The sequence below is a fragment of the Cetorhinus maximus genome, chromosome 3, assembly GCF_964194155.1.
Source record: "Cetorhinus maximus chromosome 3, sCetMax3.hap1.1, whole genome shotgun sequence".
Classification (NCBI taxonomy): domain Eukaryota; kingdom Metazoa; phylum Chordata; class Chondrichthyes; order Lamniformes; family Cetorhinidae; genus Cetorhinus; species Cetorhinus maximus.
Window position 1 is genome coordinate 26,546,560 of NC_135881.1, and position 12,164 is coordinate 26,558,723.

Consider the following 12,164-nt stretch of genomic DNA (forward strand, 5'->3'; position numbering starts at 1 on the left):
TTAACTCATTTTTGGAAATAGTCACCTCTGTGCATATCCTCTTAATTGCATAAGCATCCATAACCAAGCTGGGCTCTGCTGTTTAACACACTGGCACAGCGTGCAAACGCAAGGACTAGCTCTTTGCATTTAAATTTTCTGGAACTGATGACCTGAATCTGTTAACAGATTCACATGCCCTCTTTGCCTCCATCTATGACACGAACGTTTGCCAGAATTAAGAGTTATTTTTTGAGTGAAGCTGGCAAATGGACTACTGTGTGCCAGCTAATATGCTACATTCTATTACTGTAAAAGTGCCTTAAAACTCAATAGGTTAAACACTCCTTCTTACTGTCCCCTCTCAGGAAAACAAAAATATTGAATACAAATGAAACCTCTAAAATATCAGCAAGTAAGTTTATTTTTAAATGGCAGAAGAAAACTGTGTTATTTTATCCTACAAACATTTCAAGAGATTATGTTACATCTGTCACTTCAAAAACATTTGACTGCAACAAATCAAAGCCTCTTAATGTATCTTCACTTGCACCTTTGCTAAAAACAAAAGCTCGAAGTAGCAGTCTGGATTTTGGCATCTAGTTAAATCCATTCACAAAAAAATTGACTATAACTTGAACAAAAATAAGTGGAATGGCTCGATGCACGGAATGGCTTTCCCCCCCATTCACACTTTATGTCCTTAAAACTGTTCCAACAAGTAGGATGGATACAAGCCAGTGTTTGCTGATGGTCCTGAAAATGCTCCATGAACTCAGTGGTTTCATCATAGTAATAATGCTCATGCTATTTTATAAGAAGAAAACAACCTGTGTATCCAATTAATACAATTAATATCACAGAGGACTGGCAACGTACCATCTACAATGGACTATCATAAGCACATTGACCAGACATGATCAACATTACAGTTAAGGAATAATGAGTGGCAATTAAGTGAAATCAAGGGCAAAATATGCAATGCATTATGCTGCTAATATTGCTGAAGGAAGGTTTGGACAAAAAGTATGTAAACGACAAAGTACTCGTCAACATGTTGAATGTTAGCTACTCACCAACATGTTGAGGTGATTCAAAGTTTTCAAATCTCACAAACCAGTCAAAGCAGGGCACATGTGCTTTATATATTTCCTGTTCAAAAAGACTCAAGTTGAAAATATTTTTAAATTCGCCCAATTCATTCAAAAGGCCAGGCCCAACTTACTGCAGATTCATGAGCATAAAACACATTTCAAAATTTATTCTTCCCATTCTTTCCGTAAAAACAATGTTCATGTGCAACAGATTGTCAGACACCGGTGAATAGAGCCTTCATTCAGTTACTATTTAGTCTAATTATTTCCTAACTACATACCTTTTTTTGTTCAGCCTAGAATCTACATAAATGGGTTTATCAAAACGGATCACAGCTAATGTAAACAGAACTAGTATTTAACCTTGATGCAAGGTAACCAAGGTCTGCAGAACTCAGAAAAATGAGCGCACAGTCTTTGAATAAATTTGAAGAGCATGCCACATCTCCCTGGAATGATACAGGCTACAATTGTATGATGTTAAAGTCGATATCCTTGTACCCAGTTTTCTGACAGAAGATTAGTACTAGTGCCCTTATTGTTTGTGTCCAAGATAATGATATTAGAAAGTTGAATATTTTTCATTTTTTCCTCCCAACTGAACAGAATTTTCTTCACCTCCCTCCACCCAATCAAACTAATCTGCTCAGATAAGAGTAAGAGTATTGCTGCATAAATGTGCTAGTGTTCAGCTCTTTTAAAAAATACAAAAGACTGAAACATTCTTTTTCCCATACCCTAAAAAAAACTTCCAACATAATCAAAGGGGATCTCAATTATATCACCTAAAAAAGTTATTGGGTATTAATTTTAAGAAGTTATACTTGCTATTAATCAGTATGCCTGAAGACAGTATAGTGGGGAATTAAGAACAAATAAACTAGTGCATAAACTTGCACATCCTCAGGAAAATGCAACCACTTTACAATCAATAGTTTACTTTTAAGAACAGTTACTATTGTTATTTGGGGAACTTGGCATCATCACATGTTTGTGGGTTTGGTGGGGGGAATTGTACAGGAGGAGGAGGGAGGAGAGGAAAACTGATTCTGTTTTGGCATGGCTCTTGATATTTTGAGAAGATAAAAAGGCTACGGCTTGCTTGCCAAATGTTGATGGACTTTGCTTCTGCTCAATGCAGTGGCAGAAAAGATTTTAGGAATAGATTCTGGCAAACAATTAGTAGTCCACTATTCCAGGATAATTCTGCTTTAAGGGCGGAATTTAATGTTGGTGACAGGGGTCTCGCTCGTTGGCTGGAAAACTGGCGGGAGCCCCACCTTGCTTCATATGTTGGGGAAGGCCCAACGGAATCAAGTGCTCATCAGGCACTTCTCAGGCCAGCATAAGGACTTAGGATCCCGGGGTGAAAATCCTGCCCCCCCAAGAGCTGCCAGCTAATCAAAGGCCAGCAGCTCTCCATTATCTGTCAGCGCCACTGGGAGTGGCAGCTGCTGCCGATAATGCACCCTGGGAGATGCCAAGGATCGACAAGGGACCCAGGCCACACATGGGTGAGGCCAGGGTAGGGGTCGAGGGAAGGCTGTCGCTGGCTAGAGGGGAGAGGGGGTCAGAAGAAAGGGCAGGGTGGTGGCTCTCAGTGGGCACCCCCTTCCCGATGCACCCCCTTCCCGGTGCTAGATTCCTTGATCAAGCACTGAGTGCTTTTGAACCAGCACTCCCCCTTTCCCCCCAACCCTGGAAGCCCATAAGAAAACCCGACAGTGGGTTTGTTTTACATGCTCCTTGCGTGGTGACTCCCCCATCCTCATAAGCTTTTCCGCCTTGGACTTAATTGGGCAGATGCAGGAAGTGATGGGTCCCCACCCCACACCCTCCCACTCAATTAAATGCACCCATCAGCCTCCAAAATCGCCGCTGGAGTTGGGGGGGTGATGGGGGAGAGAACGTGGAGTGTGTGTGTGTGTGTGTGTGTGTGTGTGGGGCGGGGGGGGGGGGTGGGGGGGGGTTTGAATTAAATTCTGCCCTCAGTCTCCAGTCTGCATAATTTGAAGCCATTTATCTGGCCTCAAATGACAAATACTGAACATTAACCTTGCCTCCTCCACAAGTCACCTTTGTCACAACTATTCAATGTCTTTCATGATGACATGAAAACCTATTGCAATTGCAGGTGGATATTTTAAGATTCAAGATACCAATTAAATTATTACTCTATTAAGTGACATTGGAATTATAAACATAAGACTGATACTTATAATGGTTGGATATAAATTCCCAGTCTCTACAACCAGTAAAGCAGAATGGAAAAAACAGGTAGCAATTTCACTGCAATTTGTTTTTCCAAACTTCATGAAGCGGCCACCTGCTAGGATGGGGTTTGCCAACGTGCAGATCAATTCATTACTGGCAACTGGATTGTGTGGGGAAATAGCAAGTGCACTGGCTTCCAGTTGCTGCTATGAAGGAGACATTCGCCTTATAGCTGCACTAATCCAGGATTTTATTCACCAATGAAGTACGCCAATTTAATTTTTGTTTTACAACAGAAGATTGAAAACAGATTCATCATAATGCCATGGGAGAGGTTAGCCAACAAACATTTTCTTTCTGCTAAAGTTGCATTCAGACTGCAATTTGAATATGATCTGCACTAGGATGGAGTCCAGGTTGGCTCAATTGAAAATGAGGGATTCAGTTCAAAAGCAGTGAATGGCAACAGCTCCACAATGCCAATGTAAGCAACAGCCAGAATTCCAGAACTGTCCGGAAGAGCATGTTTGCATGCCAAGACATCACAAACTAATTTCTCTTGACAGCACATTTTCCAGAAGCGAGCCTGGGCCAGTGCTTCAGTGACAGACTAAGCAATTGCTTTCTGTGCCCCCTCCAAAACTTAAATCTCTCCCAAAGGGATCCCAATCATAATCAGGTGATCGGTAGAAGCTAGTCTTAATTCAGCATGATAGTCCAAGCTAAGCACCTTCAGCAGCACCTCAAACTCTTGTTGAAATGGAATGAGCCCCAGACATATGCTTCCTGTGCATTTCTCAGACAGCATTTACCCACAACTGAACCTTTTTCTGACTCTTACTGGCAGCTGAAAATAAATGACTGTCAAGTCTCCCAGCAGAACTGGGGGTGGGGAGTGGAATGTCGTGTGATTGAACTGTTTGCATCCCGAAAGTTGCCTGTAATGTTGCCAGATTTCTAATCTCAGAATGATTTCTGATGTCCATTTGCAGAATGCAGGACCTTCTCTGACTCTTGCGTTCTATTTGAAAGGTGTAGACTATTCAGACCTGGAGAGAAGGAAAACAAAATGTTTATATCTGTGCAAAGCAAATAGTTTAATCAATGATGCACAAGTGTTACCCCTACATTTCAATCTGCATATTGTTATTAAAATTAGTTAGCTCTAATCATGTTCATTATTTTGGCAATAGGATTAAAAAGGGACGGTTTTCCAAAAAGTCACACCACAATAAACAAGTATCATAAATCAGTGGTTCCAATTGTTTTAGCTACATGTTAAATAAAGAAAATGTTTTCGTAATTTTTATTTCTCTTTTGATCTTTACATAATGCACAAGACTAAAATGGAAAAGTATTAATTTACTGAAAGTTCATGGAAAATGCGTGCTCAGCTAGAATTCCCAAAACTTTGGAAGTTGCAAAGTGAGAAGTTCTGATAAAGGAACACAATGACTATGTTCGAAGGCAGTAGAGATGGCACAGCGTAGGTAATTCATATATGACCTGTGCAGAAATTGGCACTCAAAATCTAACATAGCTTAATAAAATAAATTTTATTTCCTTAAGCAAACCAATTCTTTAGAACTGCAGCAGCATTTCAATATCTGAATTAAAAAAATTAGCAATTTTTCTCAAATCCAAAACTTGTAGGGTTAAGAATGCTCTTTTGTGCCCATGAGATGCATTTGAACTCCTTGATAAAATTGTTTTGTAATCACTCCAATGCATCCTATTGGAATATATTTCTTTGTTACAATAGAATAAAATATTTTAAGAAACATCTATATAAGCAGGGCCCTATTATTATTTGACTTTTGAGTTGATGGAAAGCAGTTTTGGGTCAACCGGACCAGTATTTAATTCTCATGAGTACTAAGGCCAGGAGATACAAAAACCCCACCAGCAGGGTCTGTTGTGTGCTGCAGCAACACAACAGCAAAACATTGTGGATGCTGCTAATCTGAAATAAAAACAAAAAATGCTGGAAATTAACAATAGGTCGAGCAGCATCTGTGAAGAGAGAAAGAAAGTTAACATTTCAGGTCTGTGACCTTTCGTCAGAACTGAGGAAAGTTAGAAATGCAATAGGTTTTGAGGAAGTAAAGGAGGGGATGGTGGGAAAAAGAACAAAAGTGAAGGACTGTAATAGGGTGGAGGACACAAGAAATTAAATGACAAAACGTGTCATAGTGAAGAACAAAGGGAGTGATAAAGGGACAAGTAAAGAAATAAAAGAGATGTCCAGAGGGGGTTGTGAATGCCAGGATCCTGAATAGCTGCCATCAGAAAGCAAAGAAAAAGACGTTACAGCCTTCTGGATTCAACATTCAATTCAACAGTAAAAGCAAAATACAAATATAAGTACAATAAAGCAGTTTGGGGTCAACAGGAATCAGGCCAGTATTTAATTCTCATGAATACTGCGGCCAGGAGATGCAAAAACCCCACCTGCAGCAACACAACAGCAAAGCGGATGCTGGAAATCTGAAATAAAAACAAAAATGCTGGAAAAAAGCAGATCTGGCAGTATCTGTGGAAAGAAACAGAAACAGAGTTACAGGTAATGTTTCGAGTCTAATATGACTCTTCTTCAGAACTGTTCAGTTCAACAATTTAGATTGTAACCTCTGCTCCCATTTTGTTTCATTTTTCTTTGGTTTTTTTTGTGTTTCTCTCTTATTTCTTTCCTTTTGGATGGCAGCTATTCACCTGCCCTCCTCCCTCTCGTGGATCTTCCTTTTTGCTCTTGGTTCCCACCCTCCTCTGCTTTCACTTGCTCAAAACCTACTACATTCCTAACCTTCCTCAGTTCTGAGGAAAGTTTACAGACCTAAGCTGTTAATTCTGTTTCCCTCTCCCCAGATATTGCCAGAGCTGCTGAGTATGCCCAACATTTTCTGTTTTGAGTGGAGTATATATACAAAGCCATGTTTTACAAGTGCCCATGGAGCTCAAAACTTATTTTCCAACTCATTTATTGAATGTTTTGAAAAAAAAATATTAGTCCTGCTCTCTTCCAACATTAACATAAGCAACGCAGAAATCCTTTGTGATCAACCTTAGTGCAAATTGCAGTAATAGGTGATCATAACAGGCAGTGTAAATCAAGGGCAGAATTTTCCGGTCGACGTGCAGGGGTGAGCCCAACATGCCGACGCGCGATGACGTCAGGCGTGTGTCCCGACGTCATCGCGCGCCATCACGGTAATTCATTCAGCGGGCACACACCGGGGTCGGCTGAGCACCCGCCAAAATGTAAATGTCCTATGAAGGCCATTAACAAATCAATTGAACCACTTGAGAACACTGCCCGTCCAACCTTAAGGTTGGCAGGCAGGTGAAATGCCCAAGCAGCCTTCGTGTTTTTCAAGAGACCTCACCCATGAGCGGGATGAGGTTTCCTGAAGCTTTTATTAACTAAATAAATTATCTTTCATAAATGTAAAAATATGTTCCCACTCATGTGACACAGTCACATGAGGGGACATGTTTAAATACGTTTTTAAATCATTTCTTTCATGATTGTCGGTGCAGACTCGATGGGCCGAAGGGCCTCTTCTGCACTGTGATATTCTATGGTTCTATGATTTTAATATACATTCAATCTCCCTGAGGCAGCTCCGTGCATGCGCGGAAGAGCGCTGGCCCCGACTCTCCCTCCTCCCCCCGCTCGCATAGGTAGCACTGAGTGCTACCGGCCGCATATTACGCTGGGCAGGCCTTAATTGGCCCACCCGCGTAAAATGGTGGCGCAGAGTCGATCGCGGGCAGTGATCGGCTTCATGCCCGCCCCCGCCCAGCCCGCCCGCCATTGGAAAAATCCTGGCCCAGGTCTGGCAGCAGTACCTCATACCTATCACAATGATCTGAGATCAGTGCTGAAAGTGCAACGGCATCATAAGTATTACATGGATCTATTTTGTTTAATGTCAAGCGTTTAAAAAGAATCAGCGGTACAGAAAAGAAACAGTTCTTGTATTATTGGATCTAGGAGAGTCAACAGATATTGGCTCTTACCTAAAGCTTTAAGCAGTTCTTCTCTTACAGCAGATGTAAATTTTCGGATCAGGCACAGAGTTGTTACCACGGCAAATAACAGATTGTATGAGAGGACAATGTAAAAATTGCCAAGCCAGTTGAACCTTCCAAAATCTCCAAGTAGGTCAAATCTGGTGATTCCTGTTAAAAACAAGTATGGCAGAGAAAGGAGAAACATCAAGGAGGTTCCACACAAGGTACGTAATAATTACCATATCATCAAGACAAATATATATATAAACACATATCAGAAGGTAAATCTCACACCAACAGCAATGCTTGTAACACTTAGCCTGCAGTCAAATATTTCATTTCATGTGAAGGTTAAAAATAGCCATATATATCATTCACAAGATAACGCAAAGCAATCCATAAAGGACTCATGGGGATGCATTTTCCGGTTGGCGAGTGGGGGCGGGGCTCGCTCGTTGGCGTGCAAAATGATGCAAGGCGACATCAGACGTGCGCACCGACGTCACCGCGCTTCATTCCGATCTTTAGTTTGGCGGGTGCGCACCGGAGTCGGCTGTGCGCCCGCCGAACTGTCAACGGCCACTTAAGACCTTTAAAAAAAGTGATTAACCCAACTAGTGGACCTGCCCATCCAACCTTAAGGTTGGCGGGCAGGCAAAGAGCCCTGGTTTTCAGAAAAAACATGAAACCTCATCCACCAGCGGGATGAGGTTTCATGAGGGATTTAAAACGTGTATAAAATTTTTAAATAAAAGTAATTGACAGTGTCACATGAGGGGACATGTCCGGACTATTTTTTTCTCCCTTTAATAAGGTTTTCAAACTTGAGCCGAGCTCCCTGAGGCAGCACTTTGTCTCAGGGAGATCTGTGCGGTCTTTAGCGCACATGTGCGAAAGAGCTCATTCCTGGTTCAGGGAATCCCCCCACCTGCACAGGGCAGGCAGCTCGGCTGGGGGGCCTTAATTGGCTGTGCCCGGACCCGCAAAACACCCCCCCACTCCCCAACGGGGGGAAAATGCTGCCCATGATGTCACAAATGTGGATTGCTATCTAAGAAGCCAAATTGCACTAGCTACAATACATAATTTTTTTCTCTCCAGTCTTCTGCTCAAGGTGTAGAGGTTAAAATTTGTCTAAGGAGATAGTACAGAACAAACTTTGGCTGCATGCAATAAGCCCCAGCTGACAGAATATCGAGCTGGATATTTAAAAGACGGCTAATAACATATTGCCTGTTTTGAGCTGCCATCAGGGACATATTTCAATCTCACAGACTTTTAACTGAGCTATCACCTGCCCAAGATTCAACAAATTTTTAATCCCTCAATTCAGTAGTTTTTTTTTGGTGCAAATCATAAATTGTATTTCAGCAGGCTTGTCAAACGTAGATGGTATCACAGCCAAATCCAATTCTGCCTTCTTTCCCCATACATTCAATTTTCAGCAACAGTTACTTGTAAGCAGTGAGGTGTTGGAACCTGGGTGATTCTTTCTCCACCCTGAGGGACATTGATTGAATTATGGCACCCAACTACTGCACTGGCAGAGATCAGCTAACTCAACACAAACAGTTTGTTGATGGAAATTGTGCTGCCTAGAATCTGCTGTGCAGCCTTGCTAGGTTCACATTTGATGCATATAATAGGAGCTACAATGTTAAGGGGAGGCAATGGCATAGTGGTATCGTCACTAGACGAATCCAGAGACCTGGGTTCAAATCCAAGCATGGCAGATGGAATTTGAATTCAATAAAAATCTGGAATTAAAAGTCTGATGACAGCCATGAAACCATTGCTGATTAGCACTGCTGATTCCAGACCCACAGCAATGTGGTTGACTTTGAAATGCCCTCTGAACAAGGGCAACTAGGGATGGGCAATAAAAGCTGGCCTAGTCAGTGATGCCCACATCCCATGAATGAATTAAAAAAAAATCAGACTCCAGCTCACATCAGACGTATTGAGGTAGCTACTAATAACATATGTGGATTGCTATCTAAGAAGCCAAGTTAAAACCAATGCATCAACTATCTCACTAGCCACTTCTTTTAAGATCCTAGGTTGACGTCCATCAGTGTCCACCTGGGCACTTGTCAGTCCACAGCTCCAACAATTTATTCAGTACCACTTCTCTGGTGATTGTAATTTTCCTGAGTTCCTCCCTCCATCCATTTCCTGATTTAAAACTTTTTCTGGGATGTTACTTGTCTCCTCTTTAGTGAAGACTGATGCAAAATACCTGTTCAATTCATCTGCCATTTCCTTGTTTTCCAGACTCACTTTCTATAGGACCAATGCTCACTTTGTTAACTCGTTTCTTTTTAAAATATTTATAGAAACTCTTACTATCTGTTTTTATATTTCTGGCTAGCTTTCTCTCATACTCTAATTTTTCCCTCCTTATTAATCTTTTAGTCATCCTTTGCTGCTCCTTATATTCTGTCCAATCTTCTGGCCTTCTACCCATCTTTGCACAATTATATATTTTTTCTTTAAGTTTGATACTATCTGTCATGAAGAGATATTAATGTCTATAATGTTATTGGAAATTATTTTAAAATAGAATTCTAGTGGGGTCTGTGTCTATGTGTGCGTGTGTCTTAAATGGATTAAAGTCAGCTAGTCTGGGTGCTTTGATGTATAGTAGTTTTGAGATGTTAATTAGGTAAACGTTAGGAGGGTAGAAGGTAAAGTTTAAATTTGCATTTGTTAAAAGAAACCATTCAAGAATGCGGGTGAAATCTTACGCCTAGCTAGAAGGTGCCAAGCAATGTATTTATTTTTTTTCAGCTTACTAATAAAATTGGTGGGATGAAAGGATGTTATTGTTAGAAGAGGTAAAGTTAAAAGCCTACTGATATATTTGAATATAAATTTTCCATTGTATCTGTAAAGGAGAAAAGAGATTGTATGTAAGGTAGAGGCATTTTAAGATCTAACAAGTATGAGAAGCTTCAAGCTGCTGCCTGAAAGGACCCAGAGTTGAAAAAAACTCATTTTGAATGTGACTGTCCAGGGTATGCTTTGCCAGGTGTTTAAATTTATGAGATTTACTGTTGCCTTAACGGGGGTATTGCTGAGAGTCAGGTTAATTAGGGGATTTTTGTAGTTATTATAGTAGTAATTTTGTAGACGTATGTATGTGTTTACAATCTTTCTTGTATTAATAAATGTTTAATTTAGTTTTATAAAACCTCTTGAGACTCAGTGGTCTTATTACTGCTGACTTCAAAGCCTACATCTCAAAACATACAAATTGCACAAATGGGTTATGACAGTTGTTTCAAGTTTCCCTCTGGGATTTGAACAACTCAGCCTTTACCATCGGCTGTGTCATAATACTACCTTTAACCTTTCTAGTTAACCACGGATGGTGTGTCCGTCCCTTGGGCTTTTTCTTACTCGTTGGAATGCATCTATTCTATGTATTCTGAAATATCCCCTTAAATGTTTGCCACTGCATCTCCATTGACCTATCCCTTTTGCCAATTCTGTTTACTTTAGCCAGCTCTGCTTTCATGCCCTCATAATTGCCATTATTTAAGTTTAAAAACATAGTCTCAAACCCACTCTTCTCTCCCTCGAACTGAAATTAAAATTCAAGCATATTATGGTCGCTGCTACCTCGGGGTGCCTTCACTGTGAGATCATTAATTAATCCCACTTCGTTGCACAATACCAGGTCTAGTATTGCATGCTCTCTGGTTGGCTCCAGAACATGCTGTTCTGAGAAACTATCCCAGAAACATTCTATCAACGCCTCATCTAGGCTACCTTATCCCATCTGACTTTTCCAGTCTATTTGTAGATTAAAATATCCCATGATTATCGCCATGCCTCTTTGACAAGCTCCCTTTATTTCTTCCTTTATGCTCCATGCAGTATTAGGGGGCCTGTACATGACTTCCATAAGTGACTTCTTGCCTTTACCATTTCTCATCTCTACCCAAATGTTTCCACATCCTGGCTTCCTGAACTTAGGTCATCCCTCTCCATGGTCCTAATACCATCATTAGCTAATAGGGCCATTCCTCCACCTTTTCCTCACTTCCTGTCCTTCCTAAATGTCCTATATCCTTTAATATTCAGGTTCCAATCCATGTCCTCCTGTAGCGGCTATCAAATTGTACTTATTTATTTCTATGTGCACTCTCAGTTCATCTGTTCTGTTTTGAATGCTTTGTGCATTCCGATACAGAGCCTTTAGTTTTATCCTTTTTATAATCTCTAGACTCAGGTTGATTTACAGTTAGATTTGTACTTTCTGTCCCTTCCTGTCAGTGTTTTTCATTCCCCATGATATTGTGAAACTTGTACATTCTCTTGGAAAAATGCTGACATATTGATGCATCATGCCCAGGATTTAAATTATACAAGTTTATTTTAAAAGAAACACAAAAAGGCAGTTTAATTATTTCATATCTATCCTGGAATTTCTATCGCCTGATCTAATTATCATAACCTCAAATTAGCACTAAATTACCATTATTCTAGTATGGAACAACGAGGGTTAATGAAGGTAGTGTGGTTGGTGTTGTGTATATGGACCTTCAAGAGGCTTTTGATGAAGTACCATATAAAAGGTTTAAGCAAAACTGAAACTTATGGGATTAAAAGAGCAGAGGCAGCATAAATACAAATTTGGTTAAGAGACAGAAAGCAGAGAACAGTGGTGAACTGCTGTTTTTCAGACATGAGGGAAGTATACAGTGGTGTCCCCCTGGGGTCAGTAGTAGGACAATTGTCTTTTTGCTTTAAGAATGCAAAAACTAGAAGTAGGCCATGCAGCTCCTCGAGCCTGTTCTACTTTCAGTAAGATCATGGCTGAACTCCAATATAAACTCCACTTTCCTGTCTTATCCC

At 40.6% G+C, this 12,164-nt stretch overlaps 1 protein-coding gene across 1 annotated transcript in view; it reads right to left on the minus strand.

Annotated features, from left to right (window-relative positions):
• Positions 1 to 3,267: 3,267 nt before the first annotated feature.
• The window catches only part of lmbr1 (limb development membrane protein 1), a 251,981-nt gene continuing 243,084 nt past the window's right edge, over positions 3,268 to 12,164 (minus strand). The window contains exons 16-17 of the mRNA XM_078537206.1: positions 7,308 to 7,469; positions 3,268 to 4,336 (exon numbers count right to left, since the gene is read on the minus strand). Coding sequence (XP_078393332.1) covers positions 4,251 to 4,336; positions 7,308 to 7,469 — 248 coding nt within the window. The 3' untranslated portion in view covers positions 3,268 to 4,250. The remainder of the gene's footprint in view (positions 4,337 to 7,307; positions 7,470 to 12,164) is intronic.